This window comes from Rosa rugosa, chromosome 3, assembly GCF_958449725.1.
Source record: "Rosa rugosa chromosome 3, drRosRugo1.1, whole genome shotgun sequence".
NCBI lineage: Eukaryota > Viridiplantae > Streptophyta > Magnoliopsida > Rosales > Rosaceae > Rosa > Rosa rugosa.
This window is the reverse complement of record NC_084822.1, coordinates 46,594,032-46,619,018: the sequence shown is the minus strand read 5'-3', so window position 1 is coordinate 46,619,018 and position 24,987 is coordinate 46,594,032. Positions and strand designations below refer to the sequence as shown.

The following is a 24,987-nucleotide window of genomic DNA, read 5'->3' as shown; positions in this document are numbered from 1 at the left end:
TAAGAGCAAGATTATCGTAACATGGGAGAAGTTAGATAGTGGTGGACATGTCCACTTAGGTTTTCTTGATAGGAACTAGGAAGAACACTACCAAATCTTCTTCCCCAGCTCTGTAATAACATTGTTAAACTAAAGTAATTAATTCAGATTTCCCGGCACGGATTAGTTTTTGGGCCTAAAAAATCTTTGAGGAACTGTGTGATCTCGATCAAAATAGAAAAAGAAAAAAAATTCATTCAGATTCTTACTATAAACTAAAAACTATATAATAAAAGGTTGTCCTAGAGTTATTAACAATCTTTTCCTGGATTGATTACTTTCCTTATAAATAATGTTCACTCCTAAAAAGAGAGAGAGAGAGAGAGAGAGAGAAGTAACACTTGATTTGTTGTAATTTTTCAGCTATTATTAACTTTCGGACTTTCGGTCCCGTCTGGAATGACTCAACACCTTTCATGGATGGTCATGGACGGCTCAGAATGAATCGACTCTGTCCTCATATATTCAATGATTTCATCTTCACCCTCCCAATAGCAAAACGCCATTAGTCTCCCGGCAATGACATTTTTGTCTTCCCAATCTAGAACCTGCGTACCAAACGCGTCCTTAGAGTTACTCTGTCACTCAAGAGTCAATTACTTCCTCCCCCAGTTTGGTAGTGAGTTACAACTAATAATGAAGGCTCACATGTTATTCCTATAATAACATCAGTGCACTGAACTTAACTTAACTTTGGGGGCAGAAGACTTAGGAGGAAGAAGATAAAAAGGAAAGAAACAAAAGTACGATGAGTGGTGGTGAGGAAGAGAAAACGCTAGAGTACACGCCCACATGGGTTGTTGCGGCGGTCTGCACCGTCATAGTGGCCATTTCTCTGGCTCTGGAGCGTCTGCTCCACTACGGCGGCAAGTTCTTGAAGAAGAAGGACCAGAAGCCTCTGTATGAAGCGTTGCAGAAAGTGAAGGAAGAGCTTATGCTGTTGGGCTTTATCTCGCTCCTGCTCACCGTTTTCCAGAATGTAATCGCCAAAATCTGCGTGAAGCACGGAGTCATGGAGCATCTTCTTCCTTGTAAACTCGAAGCGGAAGCGGAAAACACCACTTCCCATTTTGCCCATTTCCGGCGTCTGGCGGAGGAAACCACCGCGGCCCAAAGTGGGTATTGCGAGGCAAAGGGTAAGGTACCGTTGCTATCTACAGAGGCACTGCATCATCTTCATATCTTCATCTTTGTTCTGGCCATTGTTCATGTGGTGTTCTGTGTTTTGACTGTGGTCTTCGGAGGGATGAAGATCCGGCAATGGAGAGCGTGGGAGGATGCGATCGCGGCACAGAATTATGACTCCCAACAATTTATTAATAAAAAGCATAAGTTTACTCGTGTTCAGGAGCATGCTTTTATCAAAGAACGGTTTCTGGGAATGGGTAAAAATTCAGCCTTGTTGGGCTGGATTCATTCTTTTTTCAAGCAATTTTATGCATCTGTTACAAGATCGGATTATGTGACGTTGCGGCTGGGTTTTATTAACACCCACTGTAAGGCGAATCCCAAGTTTAATTTTCACAAGTACATGATCCGAGCTCTGGAAGATGATTTCAGAAAAGTGGTGGGTATAAGTTGGTATCTTTGGGTGTTTGTGGTCATTTTCTTGCTGCTGAATGTGAATGGTTGGCATACTTATTTCTGGATTGCTTTCCTGCCTTTCTTTCTTTTAATTGCTGTGGGGACTAAGCTTGAGCATGTGATTACCCAAATGGCTCATGATGTTGCTGAGAAACACATAGCCATAGAGGGGGATCTAGTAGTTACACCATCCGATGGCCACTTTTGGTTTGGAAAGCCTAAGCTTGTGCTCTTCTTGATTCATTTCATCCTTTTCCAAAACGCTTTCGAGATTGCGTTTTTCTTCTGGATTTGGGTTCAGTATGGTTTCGACTCCTGCATCATGGGGCAAGTGCGCTACATTGTGCCCAGGCTTGTCATTGGGGTGTTCATTCAGGGGCTGTGTAGTTATAGTACTCTGCCACTCTATGCCATTATCACACAGATGGGGACCTCCTTCAAGAAAGCTATATTTGAGGACCATGTGCAAGTAGGCCTTGTTGGTTGGGCTCAAAAGGTTAAGAAAAAGAAGGCCGCTGCTGCTGACGCCTCCAGCTCTGGCTCTGGTTCTGTCCAAGCAAGTTCCCATGGTGGTATTGGCTCTGCTCTCGGAATTCAGATGGGGAAACTTGCTAAGAAGGCAACTAAGCCGGAGGAGAATATTTCAGTACAGAAGAAGGAGGAGGAGAATAACTGAAAAGTATGTGTTTTTTGTAGAATGAATTAGCAATAGTCGTTGTATTGAGATTCCAGATCTTCTGCTTGTTTTTGCTTGACTTCTGATCTAAGCTTGTTACTTCCAATTATCAATGGAAATGACTCTGGATTCTAGTGAGTGATACTCACAGTTATCAGTGGTTGGCCAATTCCATTTATTACTGCAAAATCTTGAATTGTTTGGTGACATTTCCTCAAACTCTTGTCATGGTGTGGAGATAAGTATTCTAACTCTTGAGTTACAAAAGTTGAATTCTTTGCATGTTCTGCATCGAAAGAGTTTTTGTTTTACTGATCAAAGCATATACACATGTGATTATTGTTGATATTCATATGGTGTTATTCGATTACCACATAATATTATATGAGTCATGGACTATCATACATACCTTCAATCGAATTCTATCATACATGTCATCAGATTGATTTCATCGGCCAATTCTATCCTACTTGATAGCTTATTACAAATTTACAAGTAGCCAAAGCCTAAGTGTGGCTCCATGGACCCAAGAACATCAGAGTTCTTATTGGCTCTTCTGCGGAGTAGTTCCACCTTCGTCTCTCAATCGATTTTGAGATTAAGAGACCCTTTCCTTTCTGAGCTCCGCTCCTAGCCATGACTAACAGAGCTGCCTCATATGCCTGCCCAAGCTTTTGTCTGAAACCTCTCTTTGATTCCTCGCAGAGAAAACCCTCCCCACAGATGTTCTGAGGTTTCATTGTTCTATATTCTGTGCTTGTTAGGCCAAGTGACTAAGATATTGAGATTTGGGAATGGCCTAGGATGTCTCTTATATAGAAGAACAAAGGGTGTACATGGGTTTAGAAAATAAGATGCTGAATGAGGTGGTGACTCAACTAGATACAGTGCTTAATATTCAATTATCTTGTCTAGTCGTCTGCTTAAATTATCTTTTACACATGATGAACATGGTCTCATAATGGAATCCAATTCCATACTATGTTACAGGAATATATGCTCATTGTGTTTCTGTCCTGATGCTTAATTTGACAGCTGAAATTTGATGGATATGAGAGATGTATCATATCATTTTGGAATATCTGGTGGTGCTAAGAATTTGTAAGATGCTCTTTCAAATCTGAGTTCACTTTTTTACAAGGTTAAGATTCCAAATATTTCATTTCAGAATGAGAAACATGATGAGGAACTACTAAAGATGCTTTTATAGCGTAATGACAATGCACTTATAGCTGTGATATGCTCACTTCCAATCTGAAATGGTGGAAACAAATTGACTCTTAAATAGCACAAGTCACCAATGGTTTCAATATCAAACGTCGATGGCTTTGGGAGTCCAGGCCGTTCCTTTTGCTTCCGAGCCCACTCCTGACTATGTTGTCCCAGTTGGGATACTGAACACTAATAATTGGGCTTAAGCATGGAGTATTTTCGGGCCACGCGTAGACTCGAATTCTTCAAAATCTTGAAAAAAAAACAAAAATGATAGGCGTCATCTCATTCTCGCCCCCAAATCAAGCTGGTAATACATTTTTTTTTTTTTTTTTTCATCCCCAAATGCCCCATTGGGAGGATGGTTCTGCCAAGGGAAGACCGATTTTTAAGAAAGTTGTCATCTCCAACTTTATGAAATTAATTTCTGTAGTTGTTAATTTAGATTGTCTAGAGGCTCACCAGAACATGCTGAAGTATTAGCATGTCAAATGGCCTTTAACTACATTGAGGGAAGTTCTTGCTATCCTGTGATTGTGGAAACTGATGCACTGGTAGTACATCGTCAGCTCACTGATTATGGAGACTCAAATTTTTCTGTCTTAGGCAGATTGTATGATGAATTTGCTGTGTTTCTTGCTGAAGATCGGGCTGTGAAGGTAGTCCATGTGAAACGAGATGCCAATCATGTTGCGCATCTGATAGCAGCACATGCTGCAAGTGTTAGTGAAGATTTTTTGTTTTTTAATACTCCTTCCTTCTTATCTGCTGCTATTGCAGCTGATTTGAACACTATGCAATTTTCCATATTTTAATAAAATGTTGACCTGTCTTTTATCAAAAAAAAAAAAAGATTGTCTAGAGGCGATTTTTCTAGTTAATAAAATTAAGAATAGAGATGGCAATGGGGAGGGTAGGGTAAGGGGATTAAATTATCATCTTCATACCTGACTTCATTCTCCATCCCCTTACCCGCCCCAATCCCCGTAATAAGATACTGGAGATTCTCCGTCCCCGTCTCCGTAATCCCCAATGTTCTCGTACCCGCCCCAATCCCTGTTAACAATATTACAAATTTATTATATAAAAATTTATACAAATAATTATGGATTGTAAAATATGAAGTTAAAATCAAACATCAAAATAAAATAAATTTCTTATTTCAATCAAGGAAAATTGACATGTTGATAAAGATCTTTTATTAAAAGAATCTTCCTTTTTTTGAACATATTTATTAACATAATAATATCAAAAATATATATATGATTATATATATATATATTTCAGATAATTCTTATTGGGTGGGTATGAGTATGGGGATCAAAATACCATCCCCGCCCCGTACCCGATTTCATAATTCGAATACTGAGGATCCGCTTCCCCGTTACCTGATTTCCCCCGAATTTCTCCCCGTTAGGGTCAAATACCCGATGGGGATTTTTGCCATCTCTAATTAAGAAAGAGTGTTTCTAAATATACCCAGCAAATATCTTAACATACCCAACTCTAAAATATTGTGTTAAATTTTCCAAGTTTACCCTTGGGAAAAATACATTCAGCAAACCCTTACGAAAAATACACCGAGCAAACTACAGAGAGAGAGAGAGAGAGTTGATAATTGTGGAACCATCAAAACTAATCCTAATGTTTGGTTCGTGTCAACCGTTGTTTTGTGTATCAAACTCTTCCACTCAACTATTGTGAAGTATTCATTAATCATACATAGTTTCAGCAAGCTATTCAAGCTCTTCCACTTCAAAGACTTGATCGAGAGAGAGAGAGAGAGAGAGAGAGAGAGAGAGAGAGAGAGAGAGAGAGAGAGAGAGAGATGATTGTTGTTGTCAATTGAACTCGTTGCTGTTGGTGAGCTCAGAATTGGTGAAGTGGATAGAAGGCCTTTCTGGGTCCTCTCTTCTCTCCAATCTTCGAAACCTTCGCACAATTCTTGGTCCGCCGTTGAATGCTATGTATGTGTTTGTGTCTGTAAGCCAGGTAATGCTGGAAATAGAAAAGAAAGTGCTGAATCTTCTCCTCTGGCACATACGCTCATGGCTTCTGGTGGCTTTTCATCATGTGCCTTTCGTTGCATAGCTTAACGTCACTTTAAATCTAATACAAATTGAAAACCAAGAGTTTTTATGGAGAACATAGTTGGAGGTGGGGGATTGTGAAGATGGTAGACTGTGGAACAAATTGGAGGGGGAAAGTGTTTGGCTAGGTTTCAGTTTTTCATTTAGGCATTCAAAACAAGGGTAAATTCAGAAATTGTGGGATAAATTTTTAGATGCTGGGTATACTTAGAACTTTGCTGGGTTTAAATAGAAAGACCTGAAAATGAATCTTGTCTTGGTAGTGAATGCATTATTGTTAAGGAACTATAAGATCTAATGGCATGCTCACATATTCCTAAACTATGTTTTGTTAGAAAATAAGGAGAATGTTAGTCCCAGATCAATCCTTAGTCGCTAAATTGAATATATAATCACAGTATACATAAACAAAAATAAACTACAATATATAGATAATGTACGAATATAAACTACAATATATATCAATCCTAATATAAATTGATTGAACAAAAACAGATCGCACTGACTTGATTCTTGAGAAAGGCTTGCGAAGCAATGTTCTAAGACCGAATTTCGTCCCCACACATGTGCTGTGGTTTGCTCGAACATCTGTCCTGTAGGGTACAAATCTCGTTTCAAGGCGTTGCACAGATGCCTTGAAACCTAGCGAACTTTACTTGTGTTTTGTCGAGTTTTTTGTTGCAAAGAACCTTGACGTCCTTTTTATAGAATTTAGATAAAAGAGACGTAACTGTTCATTTATTTTGAATTTGAACAAAACAGCTGCAACTGTCTGAATCAGACTTATCTAGTTGTAATTATCTTTATCGAAATTATAAAAAGAAAGAATCATTTATTAGAATTGAATTAAAAATATATTATTATATTAACAAGACATTCAACCCAATGCCCCTTGCATTTCATCCCAATAAATCTTGCCTCTCCACTTATCCATTTAATATAAGTGTTGTGGATACACATATAAAGGATCCAAGTGGGAGACTTGTTTCGAATGTAGGACTTATTTCACAAAATTCTAACATGTTTTTCAAGGCAGTGTAATAGGGTTACTTATAGGACTTCTACAGTTCTACATATGTTGTAGGTGAGAGTGGTGTATATTTTTGGTTAGAAAATGACTCATTCTTGGCTCATGATATGGTACTGCAGCGTTCTATACGTTAGCCCTATTATACTCTTTGCATTCTATAATTTTAGGAGGGTTGTGCCCATACTAATTAGTCGGGGCTGCCCTCGATCATAGCAAAATAACAAAAATAAAAAACAAAAGAACTCGTGAAATTAGTTTTTGTTTTCACCTTTTTTTGTCTCTTCTCTCTTCTCTCTTTTTTTTTTTCATTTCCCCATTCATAACTTTTTGTATTCACTATGTTTCTCATAATTTAGAAAGGGAGATGATATGTGATTCTTTTCTTAATTATGCTCTCTCCAAACCCTAGACTCCCTGTTCTTGGGGTTCTCCAATGGCGGCCGCTGCCGGCCTCCTCTCTAAGGGGAGTCATTCTCTCCACGTTTCATGGCCTTTCAGCCCTCCAAAGCCATCTCTTTTCGGCGAACTCCCAACCACATCAATCTCTCCGGCAGATTGAATCGATCGACCCTGATCTCCGATTTTCTCAAGAGGAATCTCGAAGGAAAACCGGCCTACTGTGTTGGGGCGGTATGGCCTTCCAGAGTCTGATTGCTAGAAGGGATATTTCAGGTTGGGCCCGGCCACGACGAGGGCGGCTCAAAGATGATTGGCCGAAATTGCGGGTACTAAGCAGATCCAAGGAACTGCTAGGGGTGATGGTGCAATGGGTTATGGGATACTATGCTCTCCGATGCGGGGTGGCCGGATATGTGATGAAGTCTCTAAGGAACACGATGATGGCTTTCACAGCAGTGACGAAGGCACAAAGATATCAAAACCCGGTGGCCTGGGCTCCGCGTATGAGGGTTCAATATTTGGCCGGCCGGAAGCCAATACGTGCGGTGGCGATTGTGATCAGTGCAGGAGAAGGACGGCGAGATTTGGGTTGGGTGCCCAGATCACTTTCAAGGCCCAATGTGTGGCCCAACTCATGTCCTAGACCCAAATCAGCTGGAACACTTTGGGTGTCCAAATTTTTTTTGGATACTTCTTGTATTTGGGCCCTTGTGTGGACCAAACTGATGAACTCTAATTTTTTAGGGTTTCGTATTTGGGATCCCGGAGGGTTAATTCGAATTACATTTTGGTTTGTCACATGTGGTACTAGCGAATCTTCTGGAGTAGTACTGAAGGAGAATTCAAGCTATTCTGTAATGGCGGAGCATGGCGTGTTCAATGAATTGACCTATTTCTATGTACCACTGTGGGTACTACCACATCTTCTTGTTCTGTCTGTATATGGCTGCGGAATGGTATATAACGGCCATTCTGGTTTGAGGCTAGCACGAGTTTCTCTTGTTTGGATGACGCTCCAGAGAGTGTTCTGGATGTGTTACGATATGATTGTAATCAACTCGATTGAGTTTTAATCTATAAAGTTATTTCTTTGATTCAAAAATAATAAAAAAAGGGAGATGATATTCACACTCTATTTGTATATGAAATTACTATCCATACTCTCTTTTGTGTTTAATTTAGAACAAAAAAGAGAATACAATGTAGTAATTTCAAAAACAAAAACGAGTGTGAATATCTCCTTTAGAAAAATTCAGTGACATCTTTGGCAAAAAAAAAAAAAAAATCAGCGAGGAATCAGGTTGACACAATGACACTTATGCAGTCTATATACACTCTAAAGTATATGGACCTCATTCTAATAGATCGACTTCCTTTATCTACCTAGTCTAGATTGTTCTGGCATGAACCTGAATTAGTTAAGGTTAAAGTTGAGGCTGGGACTGAGTGATCCAAAGTAGAGGGCTCAGTCAAAAGTAGTGCTCTAGAATTTTAGCTAGATCATTGTTCTTGTGTTCTTCATATGGTCGGTTGGCTGGGTCAAAGAATAAAGATCCAAATTGGCCACTGGAGGAAAACTACTTGCTGCATTTAACTATGACCTATCGTGAGGCCAAGGGTCCCCAACTTGGTAGGTCATTTTCCTATATATAGAGGAAATTACGTAGAAAATTAAAGATAGCTATGACAGCTGACTACCTAATTAACACCAATGATATAACCATCACCTACTCGATCAACCTGCAGGTTGCTTCTGTTATGAGGTTTATCTGCTGCATGCATGCCCATAAAAGCTTAACCTAACTCCATTGAAGTTTATATATATAGTACCATCAGACCATTTCATCTCCATCTTCATCTCCTACATTAACGTATTGGGAAGAGTTATATGGCTAAAAGTACCAAAAAGGGATTTACGTACAAGTACGTAGCAGGGTTTATTAATAGCAGACACTGGGTTTATATTTAGGGTTCATTTGCTTTTGCAGTGAGACTCGATTTATTTTTGTTCTTTCGGATCGATACATACTCATACTGTTGGAATGAATAGTACACATTTGTCGTCTAAATGCATTTGCATCATGTTAACATCAATAGCCTCAAAATATCTTCATGAATGTGTGACTACAGAGCAAAGCTAGCTGCATATACATGTAGGGTTTTAAAGTATGGCTAATAAAGATGAAGCCAAGGCCATGCAAACTGATTTTCTTTTCTTATTTTGTCCTTTCTTTTTGGTGGGGGATTTAGGGTTTAGGATCGGAAAAGAGGATTGTTTTGTAGATTCGACCAAATCGATCATTATCCCAAGAGGGCCAAAGATCAAACTCAAATCATTCCATCTTTATATAATCCAAATGAAACAAAAATTAGAGACTACAACTTATAGTTGTCATGCCACTGCTTCCTCTATAATTTAAGGGTTATTATCACAAATGATACCTGAACTATACATCAATCTTATCGATGGTACCTGAACTTCAATTTTGATCACAACTAGTACCCGAACATTTCGATTTCATTTTAAATGGTACCTAGAGCCACCTCCGGTCACTATTCCGACTAAAAACGGCATAGGAGGCGATCATAGTGATGATTTTTGATGATTTCAAGGGTTGCGATCGATCATATATAGTGATGATTTTTTGGTAATAGACTTGCCTTGAACTTATTTTTTTATTTTTTGTTTTCTTAGATTTGACTTTTTTGGCCGGAATAGTGACCGAAGGTGGCCTTAGGTACCATTTAAAATGAAATCGAAAAGTTCAGGTACTGGTTGTGATCAAAATTGAAGTTCAGGTACCATCGATAAAATAGAGGATACGTTCAGGTACCATTTGTGATAATAACCCATAATTTAATGAAACACAGTTGACCCATTGTTATGCTAGTAGAATATTATACATAATTGCATATTTAGCAGTTTATTCCTATTCTCTTTGACCAATAAACAATTTTGGGGAAATTAAATTGGTGAGTTTTATGAGCTACCTCACAAATAATACTTTCCATTCGATGACATTATGTGACAGGATATAGTTATATCTGGTGTGCTCTCTTTCAGTCTATTGTACGTGTACTGAAAAAGAGGTATAATCCACTCTGTGTAAGTGAATATTCTAACCATGTGGCCTGCATAAAGGCTAAGTTACGTTGATATATAATACACACACACAGGGGTTGAAAATAATGTATTTTGACAATTAATTGCAAGCCATGTTATATCTATGGCCTCATAAAGTTCTATAAGTAGGGCTGGTAGTATTTTCAATATTCACCTTCAACTATTTATATTCCAATTATTGAAAACAAAAAAGAAGTCAGAAAAAAGACATCTTAGGATCCCAATAATATGTCGAACAACACAGAGTGATCATAATCCTTCTGCAAGTACATTGAGTATTGACTACTATGGTAGCATCACGATGTAATTAATTGAATACTAAGGACTGGGTAAAATGAACCGAAAACTTCCTTATATACCTTTCAAATATGAAAGAATACACCGACAATGATGATTCATAGAAATGAGAAGATCGGTCACCTGTTATACACATTTTCTTTTACATTTATTCTTCTTTTCTGTAGTTTTTATTTCTCAGTCTTCGTAAGAGCTCATTTTAAATTTATTACAAAAAAAAAAAAAAAATTGATTCAATGAAAAAATATATATAATTTTCTTGCTCAAAGTGATCCACTGAAAGTGAGATCATATCTCCACCTAGATTTTTTTTCTTAGGTTTTGGTCCCTATTAACATTATGCGTGATCGGTTCTGAGACTCAAAAAGAAAGAAAGAAAAGAAAAGCTTACAACAAGACAGTCAAGTACTAGCTTTCAGTCCAAAGTGCCACACTAGCTGCTACATATACATCCCCCACATTATTGAAAGGCAAAGATTTCTAAAGAGACATTTGTATCAAAAGAGAGATAGCAATATAGCATGTTTCTTTTGGAAAGATCATGATATGAAGATTAAACCATTACATCATAAGACTATACTTTTCATTCAAGAATCCAGTGAAAACTAAAATTGTTGGAACTATGAACAACAGCTAGCTAGCTAGCTAGCTAGCATGGATTTGGGATATATATTAACAATTATTGAGAGTCTAATTGATTTGGGAACTTGAAGATTGTTGAGTAACTTTGGCTTGAAAAGAAGCTAGCTTTCCAAATTTTAGAGAGTGATGAGAGAGATTTGCATAACAAAAAAACTGCTTTACACATCAGTTTGAGAGCAAAAGAAGATTTTTTAGGTCCTACAAATAGCAAAATACATTACAAGGCTATTCTATTGGCTGGTCAAACACAAAGTAGTGCAAAAATAGCTAAACAACTAATACATAAGAGACCAAACCCATTACAAGCCCTTGTTATTTTCCCCCTAATCCTAAATACACTAAGCTCAACCATTTCATACCTTAACCAGTACATTGTACAAAGTTAAGCCTCCCCTTTCCTCACAACACACTATAGATACTCTTAATATTGCCCAACATTTTCACATAATGTAGCAGCCACTTTCTTCATCATCGTCCGTAAACGAATCAACAGGATCAGAGGGCGAGTAGATGTCCGGGTGATAGTACGTGTTTTCATGCATAGCAGGGGTAAAATATGAAGCACTTGAGCTCGGATACGTCGTACTGTAACTTAGACCATATGCGGCCGGAGGCTGATAATACATCGGTGGCGGGTATGGACCCGGGTATACATGTTGGATCGGTGGGCCGAGATTCATGGCAGCCATTGGGTGAGAAATGTCTGGACCAACCATAGGCGGCCCATTAGCACCCGCCGGATGAGCATCACCTAAATGCTCACTGGGGATACCAGTGCCAGCATTAGGAGGATTCCCGTTTTGCGCTTTCTTCTTCTTTTTCTTCTTCTTCTTTTTGGCTCCAGTTGAAGCACCAGCACCAGCACTTTGTTCTCCACCAGCTTCATTGTTTTGATTCCCATCCTCTTTGTCTGACTCACCGTCATCATCATCAGCATCATCACCACCATTTTCATCAGCTTGTTGGTTTTTCTCAGCAGAATTTTTCGCTTCATCACCATTCTCACCATCTGCTTCCCCATTATCTTTCTTCTTCTTGGACTTCTTCCCCTTCTTAGGTTCTGGCCAGAGCTCGGCGTGCTTGCCCGACTTCAACAGCTTCTTGAGTAAGGTCTCTGCCCCCACGTTGCCAGTCACTGTGACCTTGTGCTGCTGAGAATCAATCGCAATAGTGTAAACCCCTGTGGACAATTCATGAAAAATTCATTAATTATGAACTGATTATAGATATTTATATAAGGATCATATGAATCCACTAAAGCAGGAGTGAACACTCAACTATATGATGATCGCATAAATCCACTAACACACAAGTAAGCATAACTATGTACTTGCCTTCAATGCTTTGAAGAACTTTCTTGACTTTCCTTTTGCAGCCTTCACAATGAATCGAGACTTTCAACACCCATGTCTGTAAATCAGAGGAGATCGTATGGATTTGGTTAGTTCGGAACAGTTTGAGACCAAGATAATATTGTAATTCATGAAGAAAATCAAGACCTTTCACTATTATTTACCTGGTATTTCAAGGATCCAGGAGGTTCTTCAGCTGGTTTTGTTGCCATGTGAGAGAAGAGAGAGAGAGAAAGTTGATGGAAGTGGAGAGGAAGGAAATGAAAGATAGCTTAGAGTGTGTTGTGTAAGCTGAGGCTTGAGGAAGGAATATAGAGAGTCAGCTCTAAAAAGTGGAAGAAAAGCAAAGGCATCTGGTGTGGATGCCACATCACCTTCACACCTAATGAACCACTACATCTCTCACACATCAGCAATCTATAACTGAACAAGCTCAACTAGAATTGACTGCAGGCAATCATTCACAAACTCACACTCAAACATGGGTTTGAATTTGTAGGTGAAATATCATGATGGCAAAATTTACAATTTACAGTTCCAGATATCATCAATCCAACTCTAACTCTGCCCGTGGATAAGTGACCAGAGCTTTTGATTGATGATCACTACTTTTGTACCAAGGGAAATGTGGGGTGAGGGGGTCCTCTTGTGGCTTTACTCAACCTTTATTGGCTTTTCATGCATCTTTTGCAGTTACCTACTTACCTAGATGATCAGACGGTCTTTACTTCTAGGCTTTAATCATCACTTTTTTACTGGTATTCTGGTGTGGTACTGATAATTGATCCAGATGGGGCCAAAGCATAACCTACCACCAAAATGATGATGGGCTCATCCAATCATCTAATCAATCTATGTTAGGAGGCCTAGAAGGTTCTAAGCAATCAAAGAAGGAACGAGAGCAGTAACTATCGCCCTTCAACTTTGAACTAATCAGAATAGTGTTATAAATTGAAGTAAATAGCTCTAGCAACTTCTATAATGCACTAACATACAGTAACATGTTCATCTACAGATGATTTAGTTAAATGTCCAGGTGAAAAAGTAACTGAGTTTGAAAAGACAAAGGCAACATCCTTTGCATTGCTTTCAAAGTTCCAATCAACTTTTGAAGGATTTTTGGACTATTACCAGGTAACTAGTAAACTAGAACGAAGAAAAAGCATCCAAACTGTTTAACAATGTAACTGTATCTTCATGACCTTATACCAGCAAGAATCATTTAAACCTAATTGACTAGGAAATTGATGTAAATAGCTCTAGCAACTATGACAATGCACTAACCTACAGTAACATATTCATCTGCAGATGGATTGGTGAAATGTCGAGGCAAAAAAGCAACTGAATTTGAAAAGACTAAGGCAACTTCCCTTGCGTTGCTTTCAAAGTTTCAATCAAATTTGATGGATTTTTGGACTATTACCAGGTAACTAGTAAACTAGAACAAAGAAAAAGCAACCGGAATTGTTTGACAATGTAACTGTATCTTCATGACCTTATACCAGCAATAATTTTCAAACCTAATTGACAATTAAAAAGTCTGTAGTCTATATACGGGACTTCCTCTTTCCAAACAAAGTATTCGATGATTGAGAATTTTGGAACTTAAACTAATATATATACCACTTTCTTAAATAATATATGCATGGTACAAGCTACAGTAACTGCAAATAAATGCCTTCCTTTTATCAAATGGGAGCAGAAAGCAGCTTTACAATGGAAAAACAGCTAGTAGTTAGCAATTAATGTGCTTGCCAGCAGTATGTGTCCTTGAAAATACAAAGGCAAAAAGATAACAACGATCATTCTCAAACGCAACTGGAGCAGATGAAAAGATTAAAGATTACTACTAAACAGTGGCAGCACTTTTGCTCAAAGAGATAAAAGGCAAATGTAGAGGTCAATATCATTTCAACACAAAACTTCAATATTGTCACAGCAGACAACAATGTAATTGGGCTTCACTTATCTGCACTTTGTATAAGCCAATGTTTTTCCAGGTCTAGATCACTGGAGTGACTTGTGACTGCACTTGGCACTCACAACAGCTCTTGCTTTATTATTATTATTTTTTTTGGAATACAACAGGGGTCATTATGACTAAAGATCCAAATAGACATCTAAACTCGAAAAGAAATGAATAAATGGTTAAAACATCCTCAAGCAGCCCAAAATATCAGCAAAATGACTAGACTCTCTTTTGAACCCGAGCACCTTGACATTTCAACAGTCAAGTTAAAGTCGGCTACTGGGGAGTCCTTCTTCCCACCTTTGGCTCCTAGATCCATAAATATTACCATTCTCTCCACTTACAAGCTAAGGTTCACGGGACTTTAAAGAAATAAGAGATCTAAATAAACCTTGATATGCACTTGCAAGTAGTCTAAATAAACCTACTCCCAGGAAGTTCAATGACCAAATGAGCCTTCTTCATATAACACATAAACTAGTTTCTACTATAAACAGAAATATAACCTAGAAATTTAGGAAACTGAAGACCTTTTGCAATAATTTTAGATTGTAAATGCATATAATCATTCTTCATTACAAACACAGTGAAGTTCTTCTCTTATCAACTACCACAGAGAGGGAGATTTAGATCAATATCTCAACAAGCACAACTCCAAGGTTGCTATAATTTACTATCACTGTTATAAACTTTTCTGAACAAAAGAACACCTATGATAATGGAGACAAGAGCAGATGAAGCACCTTGTCGAGAAAGCCAAAATTCAGTCCATGTCAAGGGCTTTGTGACCTCAAATAGCACACTCTTAAACTTCTCTTTCAAATCCTCTTGTGATCCAGTGTTATCAATCACTATGTCTGCCTTAGTCCTCTTTAAATCGAGTGACATCTGAGCATTTATTCTGTTTCGAGCATCATCCTCACTTGTTCTGTCCCTCGACATGAGTCTCTGGAGCTGTGTTTCAGGATCGACCCATACAACAATAATGGGCTTTGTCCATCTGTCCATCTTGGCCTCAAACAATAGAGGGACATCAAGAACAATAACCTTAAACCCCTTCAACCATAGCTTCGAAATTGCCCAAAAGATTCCAGATGATATGTAAGGAGCCAGTAGTCTACAAAAAGATAAAATCTAGACATTAAAGTTGATAGAGGCATGTAATTTGTATTATAAGGCACTCCAATACATTATCCAGACATTAACCGAAATAAAAATCACCAACATTCAGCAAGCAATCAGTAGATCAAATGGTGACCATGTAAATTTGTAAAACTGTATGATTTGCTCCACCATACCAGGTATAATTTAGAACAGTTTACAGATAATGCGCTTGTTTACAACTAATAGTGTTACAAAGAGATACTCTCAGTGAGATCACATAATAAAATTATGCAATTTGTGAGAAGGTACATACCGATTCAAAAGTTGACGCTTCTCGGGATTAGAGAATACAATTTGCCCTAGTTTAGGCCTATCAACTTCTCCATCAGGTTGCAAAATGCCCTGTCCAAATGCTGAAACAACCTTTTTCCATCCACCAGTTCCCTTCTTCAATACATCCTGAAACCAAACATACTTAGTCCATGAAAGACCTAAAGACAACTGATTCACATATTTTTTTATAACTGTCTAAATTAGTATGCTTCAGCTTTTGCTCATCACTTACTCGAGCCACAAGATCGGCGTCAACAACAGGAATGTCATGGGCCTTGAAGAGATTTGAGACAGTGCTCTTCCCAGACGAAATCCCACCCGTCAGTCCCACTATCCTCATTCTTCTTAGGTCTACTCAGAAAGATCAAAGAACAGTGATTAACAAAGTTCCTGACTTTAACTAATTCCAGTAAGAAAATTACTTTCATTACACTAATTTCTGAGGTATTTAAATTTGCTACACTCAATAAGAGCACTTGACCGCAAATGGGAAGAACAAAAGGCAAAATTTTTCATCACCAAAACAAAAAGGCAAAACTTTTTGGACAAAGGCCTAATTTCCCAGATTTCTTTTACTCCTCTTATTGTTGATTTATTTTCATCATCAAGCATCCGCCACATTATCATCATCCTCCATCAAACCACAAGCATAAAAACTATCCCAAGAAAGCTTATGGTCTCAAAATGAGGTCTACGACTAAAGAACTAGTAAATATGAATCATAACCTTTGCACATGTATAAGTTTCTGCCCAGAAACAGAAAAAGTCAACTAATTTCATTCCAAATTCAGCCAAAAACAATAATGGGAAACAACAAAGAAGCAAAAGGTACCTCAATTCTAAAGCTTTACACATACCCAGAGAAAAGAAAATTCTATATCTCCCATCAAAGATTAACAACAATACTTAAAATTCAATAGCAAATTAAGCATAAATATTTGAGGGAATGATGCAGATTCTAGATGATATTGAAATTAAACACTTACTGTTTATTCAAGAGAAACCAGAAACCAGCAAGCATCCAACAGTAGTAGTTCAACTGGGTTTTTCCAGTCTCATGCTTCCTTTAAAACTCGTCAACTTTGTATTTTCAGTCTAACATTAAATAACTCCTGTTCACGACCTTCACCAACAAGCGCATCTGGTGTAGTGGTATCATAGTACCCTCCCACGGTACTGACCAGGGTTCGATTCCCTGGATGCGCATTTCTTTTTGACAAATTTTAAAAACAAAAACCCTATTGCGCGCCACCACTAAAACCCTTTCTTTCCCTTCGTTCTTTTGCTCTCTGTTCTCAAATTCCATGTCGCAGTTGAACGTCACAACCACCAGACTCCTCTCACTCCTACCCAACTGCTCCTCCATCACTCACATCCATCAAATCCAAGCCCAGCTCATCACCCAAAACCTCCACTCAATCACCACCGTCGCCTCCACCTTCATCACCGCCTGTAAAACCCTGGGCCTCCTCCACTTGGCCCACCTTCACTTACTCACCCAGCTCCCAAACCCCCATGTCTTCACCTGCAACTCCCTCATCAGAGCCTTCTCTCATTCCCACATCCCTCACGTCCCTCTCTCTATATACACCCACATGCGCAAAACCTCCATTTCTCCCAATCACTACACATTTCCTGTTCTGTTCAAGTCCTTGTCCGACGGCCGGGACCTCACACAAGGGCAATGCTTGCATACCCATGTCGTCAAATTGGGTCACTGGTGTGATATCTACGTCCAGAACTCGGCTTTGGATTTGTACGCTTCGTGTGGCCGGATGGACCTATGTCGGAAGGTGTTTGATGAAATGCCTCAGAGAGATGTTGTGTCGTGGACCGGTTTGATTAAGGGGTACCGGAACTTGGGGAAGTATGACGATGCGTTGATTGCTTTCGAGCAGATGCAGTATGCGGGTGTGGTGCCGAATGCTGTGACCATGGTGAATGCTTTGGCTGCGTGTGCGAGTTTCGGGGCGCTTGAGATGGGGGTGTGGATTCATGAATGCATAAGGAGGGAGGGATGGGAGTTGGATGTGAAATTGGGAACAGCGCTGATTGATTTGTATGGAACATGTGGGAAAACTGAGGAGGCTTTGGCTGTTTTCGATAGGATGGAAGAGAAGAACACATTTACTTGGAATGCACTAATCAAGGGGTTTGCTCTTGCCAAGAGCGGCGAGGAGGCAGTTTGGTGGTTTGGGAGGATGGAACAAGAAGGGTTCGGTGCAGACGAAGTGACTTTGGTGGAACTGCTTTCTGCTTGTAGTCACTCGGGGTTGGTAGATGTTGGTAGACAAATTTTTAGTTCCTTGAGCAATGGGAAGTATGGATTTTTGCCGAGCGTCAAGCATTATGCTTGTATGATTGACCTCTTGGCTCGTGCCGGGTGTCTTGAAGATGCTTTCAAATGCTTAAGAGAGATGCCTTATGAGCCTAGTAAAGCTATGTTGGGGTCATTGCTGGCTGCTGGTAAAACTTATGGGGACTTGGAGTTGAGTGAGTTTGCAGCTACAAAGCTTGTTGAACTGGAGCCGGGGAATAGTGCTTACTATATCTTGCTGTCGAATTTGTATGCCGAGATGGGTAGATGGGATGATGTTGAGAAAGTGAGGGCGATGATGAAAGAGAGAGACCTTAAGAAAGACTTGGGTTGTAGCTCGACGGAATGCAAACCCTTTGACCAAGTTGATCAACTGGTAGCGCAATAAGTCGGATTGCATTTACAAGCAAAGTAAGCATAACCCCTTTTACTATGGCAGTTGTTATTCAGTAGTATCCATGTTTCTGTTAATGGATTAAGTACAAGTGTGTCAAGCCAAACCTGAACTCTCTCATTATTGTAATCTTAAAATACACAAAATATCATCATTGTTGATTCTCTGATTTTCTACACAATTCGTGGAATTCTCTCTGTGCCTATCAGCAGTTTCCATTATTGAATTGGAATGTTTCTGTTTTACTCATTGCAATAAGTTTATTGGGCGGTGAATTTGCAGTACTCAGCCTGTAGCACGGGTAAATGGCAAACACAAACTTCAAACACCCAAAAGAAATTGTCAAAGAAAATGCAGAAGGCATCAAATTTCGCATTGAAGACGAGACAAAAGGTCAAAGGCGTAAAACAACGAGTTATAAAAACAGCAGAGTCTTGTGCAACTTATTGGAGGAAATGAAAAGGCCAAACATATGATGCCAGGATATATAGGTAAACATTGAAGATATGCGACTGTTCAGTAGTGATCTACAGCAGTCTTTAGTAAGCTCTCATGGCAACGACTTTTTTCCAAGCAGGCCTTGCTGTGATATCAGCTACCCATGCGCTAACATTTGGGCGGCACTCGAACAGCTTCTTGGCTTGTGTTCCCATCAAGTAGTGTATTATTGGAAGGTGGTGAAGATCTGCCAAGCTGAAGCAATCACCTCCCAAGTATTTCGATTGGCCGAGACGAGTTTCATAGACATCGAGAATTTTACCCAACTTAGCTTCAAATTCCTCCACAACTGCGAAGTCTGTGGCCAAGCCTAGGAAAGGCTTCATAGCCAGCTCATCTTTCAGTTTTGAGGCTGGTGGGTCGAACGTATGAGCCTCCACCTCTGCCCACACTGATAGAATTGCCATCGTCTTCGAGTCTGGGAATATCAGCGGGGTTCCCTTTGAAGCGTACTCACGGGCAATGTATTGTGTAATTGCTCTTGATTCTGCATTTCACAAGGTGGCATCTCACATTCATAAGCACAATTTTATATATGCTGACATGCTGTGTGGATTTGATGTGGCTAAGCCAAATACAAACTTACCGAAGAGCTGAAGATCTCCGTCTTCAAAAGCGGGAACTTGACCAAATGGCTGGATTGAATTCAAACAAAGAAATGTAAGAACAAAAGAGACAATATGTCAAAGCAATTCTATATTCATTTCATGAGACTTACATTAAGGGCAAGGAAGGACTCCTTTTTATGTTCACCAGCTATCATGTCTATCGGAACAAGCTCGAATTCAACCTCTTTCTCATAGAGGGCAGGCAAAACTCGCGATGCCGCCGTTGAGAGAGCGTTTCCATGGAGTTTGATGCCGGCCATGATTATGGGGCTGTGTTTGGTTTGGAAGATGAACTGAGAAAAAGATGTGCTTTGATTTGGTCTGTGCTATGAAACTTTTGACATATGGCCTTATATTTATAAAATAAGCTAGGAAAAGAGATCAATGATCAATATGCCTTTCAACATCCTTTGGTGGCCTGAAAATGATTAAATATCAAGAACAGTACCTGAAATTTTTATTTTTTTTGAGTTAAACATAATGGTTTCATTCATAGTAATACAGGTCAGAATGACACAGTACATAGTTCCTACTAGAGATGATAGGTATCATTACACTTGAAATAATTCCGCTCCTTTTCAGAAGCCTAGTAGAATAACATAATTCTAAACTAAAATAATAGCAGACAAAGTTCCCCGTGCCAATGCGTTCAATTACGGTACACCAAAGAACTTTGCACCTAGATGTGTAGAACCAACGATCATTCTGTAGGCAAAGTACCAAAGCTATGGTCCCTAAAAACTTAGGGAATTATTGAAAGTAAACTAAGCTACTAACATAGGATCCCGAAAAAACGAGAAATAAAATAGGCCTAGGGCACAAAACCCCAGCCCCAATCCCTAAGCCTCAGAAGCAGCCCAAAGAAACAATGGGCTCAAAACCCAGCAGACCGTCCCAACAGGCCCCGCCCCAATCCTTCGTACAACAGCCACACGTGCACAACCCAGTGCCGCCGCTGCCGCCAAAATCAGCACCGCCAGAACCACGTCGCACCACCCGAACCACGTCGCACCACCCGAACCACGTCGTTGCCAATCTCGGATGCCGTCAACGGAGTGTCGCCGACCAGCAAGAGCTTCAACTGGAAACCAAGCAAAACCTGACAAGGGTTCACCCAAAAACTAGATCGAAGCCACCAATAAAAGTCGGCAACAACACTTGGAAGGAAAGCAGATTGGGATCCAACCGCCGCCCATCCCAATCCATCGCCCACATCACCGAAATCGAACATCGACCACTGTGTGTGAAAAGAAAGAGGAAACAGAACACCACCGAACCATCTGCCAAAACTTTGAGTAGCCACAGTCTCTAGGAAGCTGCACCAAGCCCTAACATTCATCACCTGTCCAGCAGTAGAACAGACGGCAGGAAGGCCAAAGGCCAGTCCAGCCTCCGCGCGCTGTCGGACGAGCACGATCGAAACAGGAAGAGAAAACCTCTGTATTTAGGGGCGCGTGAAGCACGTAGCAGTCGCTTTAGATCGTTATTTTTTTTTTTAATATAGAACAGTACCTGAAAATGATTAAAGAGATCAATGATTAAATATCAAGAATAGTACCTGAGAATCCAAGACGCAGCATTTTCCCCTTCATGCTTTCGGCTATCCAACACGCAGCATCTTGAGCAGTTACCCGGTAGTTTCACATGCCTCTTCTAGGCGCATTTCTATTTCAAATGTTCTTGAAGCTGGGTTGCAATGCACATATGTTTCTGGTTAGGGTGCAGGCGTTCAACTATCTTCTTATAATTTTTATATTTTGCGGTGTTAGAGCATCTTTAGCAATGCTAGCCATTTTTGAGTCAAATTTTAGCCAAAGTAGCTAAAAAGTCATTTTGGCTAGTCACTTTAGAAATACGTCTGTATCAGTACTCTCTATTTTAGCTAATTTTGAATTTATATTATTTTTTAAATGAAGATTAAATAGTTTAATGTATTTATAAATTACATAAAATAACTCAAAAGGAATGTTTTGTTGTAAATGAAAATGCTAGTGTTACAGAAAGAGAGAGAGTTTGGATGCATAGAGATGGAGTGTGTGTTATTTTATCTCACCATGAGGAGGTTTATATAGGAGTACATGGTGTATAAGAAAAGGCAACGTTTAATAGCAACGTCAATTACTCCTATACACAATTCTATCAATCACTAATCTATAGTGAAAAGCACATATCACTCTACATCTATTTACATGATTTAGCCATAACTATTTACAACACTCCCCCTTGGATACTTCATGTCAAAAGTGTTGCCTAGGCTGGGCGCTTCTAAGTTGCCTCGTTAAAAACCCTGCCAAGTACTAAAAAAAACCATGTGGGAAAAACAACCTTAGTCAAAGGAGAAAAAGAGCACAACGCGCCTGAATGTGGAGTAGTCGTATCACAACAGAGATATGTGAAGTCTTCTTATCAACATCATAAGTAGGTAGTATGTCTACGAGAGGGATGCATTAGAGTTGCTGCACCAAAACCTTACCCGGTAAACCCAGTGGGAAAAAACCCGTGGTCGAAGGAAAAAGATGAGCAAACGCATATATGTCAAATCAAAGCATCTTCAAGATGCAGTAAGTGGGGTGACCATGCCAAAGATGTGCCTCGTCAAAACCTTGCCAGGTAACAAAACCCAGTGGGACAAAATAACCCTGGACGAAGGACAAAAAGAGTACACGATGGTCAAGTGTGTATGCTTCGGGATACTTCCCCTGATTTCGACTCCCCCTGAAAATTACATGTTAGGTAATTCATATAATTTACGTAGACCAATACCTTGTACATGCTTCTGGAATGTAGACTTTGGTAATGACTTGGTAAAGAGGTCTGCACGATTGTCTTCAGATCGAATCTGCTTGACTTTAATCTTCTGATGCTCCTGTTGTTGCTGATTAAAGAAGAACTTTGGTGCAATATGTTTGGTGTTGTCTCCTTTGATGAAACCCGTCTTCATTTGCTCAATGCAAGCAGCATTATCCTCGTGGATAGTAGTTGGTTCATTAGTGGTGGAATACAGTCCACATGTGCTTCAAACATGCTTTGTGATGGCTCTCAACCATATACATTCACGTACTGCTTCGTGAAGAGCTAGAATCTCATCATGATTTGAAGAGGTAGCAACAATAGTCTGTTTTGTAGACCTCCAAGAAATTGCAGTATTCCCAATGGTAAAGACATAACCAGTTTGGGAACGCACCTTGTGCGGGTCTGATAGATAGCCTGCATCAGCATATCCAACAAGGCGAGCATCATTCTGAGGATCAAGGGGGTTTGATCCATTTCTTGATGCATAGGGATAGAATAAGCCCATATCAGTTGTACCTCTAAGGTAGCGAAAAATGTCTTTTATGTCATTCTAGTGGCGGCGTGTTGGCGCAGAGCTATATCTAGCTAACAAGTTCATAGAAAATGAAATGTCTGGTCTAGTGCATTGAGCCAAGTACAATAATGCGCCTATTGCACTTAGGTATGGGACTTCTGGTGCCAATATCTCTTCGTTATCATCTGCAGGACGAAACGGATCTCTTTTAGGATCTAGACTTCAAACAACGATGGGAGTGCTTGAGGGCTTCGCTTTATCCTCATTAAAATGTCTTAACATCTTCTGGATGTAGTTTGATTGATGAAGTAGAATCCCATCAGCACGGTGCTTGAGCTCCAGGCCAAGGCAGTAATTCGTTCTCCCAAGATCTTTCATCGCGAATTCAGACTTCAGGTGCTTGGCGGTTTCTTTGATCTCTTCAGGAGTACCAATCAGATTCATGTCATCGACATAGACCGCCACAATTGCAAGTCCAGAACTTGTTTTCTTGATAAACACGCATGGGCATAGTTCATTGTTTACATATCCCATCCCGATCAAATATTCACTTAGACAGTTATACCACATCCGTCCGGATTGTTTTAATCCATAAAGTGAACGCCTCAAATGAATGGATAGCGTGTTCCGTGGTCTAGAACTATTTGCATCGGGTATCTTAAGTCCTTCAGGAACTTTCATATATATATATATATATATATATATATATATATATATATATATATATATATATATATCTGTATCAAGATCCCCATAGAGATAAGCTGTGACCACATCTATTAGCTGCATACTCAGTTTTTCAGAAACTACCAAACTGATAAGGTAGCGGAACGTTATGACGTCCATTACGGGAGAATATGTCTCCTTGTAATCAATCCCAGGGCGTTGAGAAAATCCTTGCGCCACTAGACGAGCCTTGTATCTCACAATCTCGTTTTCTCATTACGCTTCCTTACAAATACTCATTTAAATCCTACAGGTTTAACATGTGGAGGTGTGGGAACGACAGGCCCAAACACCTTTCTCTTTGCTAAGGAATCTAATTCGACCTGGATTGCTTCTTTCCATTTTGGCCAGTCGTCTCTGCGTTGACATTCATCAACGGAGCGAGGTTCGATGTCATCGCTAATTATAATTTCGGTAGCTACCGCGAATACAAATATATCATCGATGATAATCTCATTCCGATTCCAGATCTCACTTAAGCATGCATAATTTACCGAGATTTCTCTATTCTCAGGAATGGGTTCAGATGTTGGAGCGTCCACCAACGCCGTCTCTTCTAGGACAGACCCATAATCCGGAATTATCTCGTGAGATGGATTAGTTGAGATCGCGATGTCTAGTGGATTCGTTTGTGCCAGTTTTACCCTCTTCCAGGGATAAGAATCCTTCGAACCTAGTGGTCTACCTCGCTTCTGGGCAGGGACATGTGACTGGTTAGCCGCCATAGTCGTACCTCGTCCATCTGGGACGACGCGTCCAACAGGGACATCTATCCTTGCAGGCACATTTGCAGCAGGTATATGTGATCTCGTCACTTTAGCTAGATCAGAGAAAGCGTCCGGCATATTTTGGGCTACACTCTGTAGATCTAGAATTTTCCGCACTTCATTATCACACTGTGCGGTTCGGGGATCAAGATGAGACATAGTGGGGACATTCCACGTCAATTCACGTCATTCATCAGGAACGGTAACGTTCTTATCTCCCCCTAACGACGGGAAGACTGTCTCATCAAAGTGACAATCCACAAATCTAGCGGTAAAGAGATCGCCTGTCAAGGGCTATAAAAAGCATATAATGGATGGGGATTCACAACCTACATATATGTCCATCCTTCATTGAGGACCCATTTTGGTACTTTTTGGCGGCACAATTGGCACGAAAACTGCACACCCAAATACGCGCAAGTGCGAAACATCAGGTTCGTACCCAGTCACCAACTGTAACCCGGAATAAGGTTGGGTGGCAATGGGCCTCAGTCGGACCAACATAGCTGCATGCAAAAT

General features: G+C 39.8%; 5 protein-coding genes and 1 non-coding gene across 6 annotated transcripts; 3 read left to right on the top strand and 3 right to left on the bottom strand.

The window, feature by feature from the left end:
• The first annotated feature begins 566 nt into the window (after positions 1-566).
• LOC133737002 (MLO-like protein 1) lies at positions 567-2,456 on the top strand. Its single transcript, XM_062164634.1, has one exon. The coding sequence runs from the start codon at positions 788-790 to the stop codon at positions 2,297-2,299; it is 1,512 nt and encodes a 503-aa protein (XP_062020618.1). The 5' UTR covers positions 567-787; the 3' UTR covers positions 2,300-2,456.
• Positions 2,457-11,262: 8,806 nt separating this feature from the next.
• On the bottom strand, positions 11,263-12,778 carry LOC133741252 (heavy metal-associated isoprenylated plant protein 36-like). Its single transcript, XM_062169185.1, has 3 exons — positions 12,610-12,778; positions 12,428-12,503; positions 11,263-12,273 (listed from the first exon to the last, which is right to left on the bottom strand). The coding sequence occupies exons 1-3, from the start codon at positions 12,655-12,657 to the stop codon at positions 11,534-11,536; spliced, it is 864 nt and encodes a 287-aa protein (XP_062025169.1). The 5' UTR covers positions 12,658-12,778; the 3' UTR covers positions 11,263-11,533.
• Positions 12,779-14,945: 2,167 nt separating this feature from the next.
• Positions 14,946-16,958, bottom strand: LOC133741253 (dephospho-CoA kinase). Its single transcript, XM_062169186.1, has 4 exons — positions 16,838-16,958; positions 16,084-16,202; positions 15,832-15,977; positions 14,946-15,531 (listed from the first exon to the last, which is right to left on the bottom strand). The coding sequence occupies exons 2-4, from the start codon at positions 16,189-16,191 to the stop codon at positions 15,078-15,080; spliced, it is 708 nt and encodes a 235-aa protein (XP_062025170.1). The 5' UTR covers positions 16,192-16,202; positions 16,838-16,958; the 3' UTR covers positions 14,946-15,077.
• A 28-nt stretch (positions 16,959-16,986) lies between these two features.
• Positions 16,987-17,057, top strand: TRNAG-CCC (transfer RNA glycine (anticodon CCC)). Its single transcript has one exon. It is a non-coding gene; the product is annotated as a tRNA-Gly (tRNA).
• LOC133741251 (pentatricopeptide repeat-containing protein At5g43790-like) lies at positions 17,021-18,985 on the top strand. The gene is made up of 2 exons (XM_062169184.1): positions 17,021-18,579; positions 18,845-18,985. The coding sequence occupies exon 1, from the start codon at positions 17,156-17,158 to the stop codon at positions 18,554-18,556; it is 1,401 nt and encodes a 466-aa protein (XP_062025168.1). The 5' UTR covers positions 17,021-17,155; the 3' UTR covers positions 18,557-18,579; positions 18,845-18,985.
• On the bottom strand, positions 18,902-20,032 carry LOC133741254 (glutathione S-transferase-like). Its single transcript, XM_062169187.1, has 3 exons — positions 19,779-20,032; positions 19,647-19,695; positions 18,902-19,547 (listed from the first exon to the last, which is right to left on the bottom strand). The coding sequence occupies exons 1-3, from the start codon at positions 19,926-19,928 to the stop codon at positions 19,102-19,104; spliced, it is 645 nt and encodes a 214-aa protein (XP_062025171.1). The 5' UTR covers positions 19,929-20,032; the 3' UTR covers positions 18,902-19,101.
• Between the last annotated feature and the right edge of the window lie 4,955 nt (positions 20,033-24,987).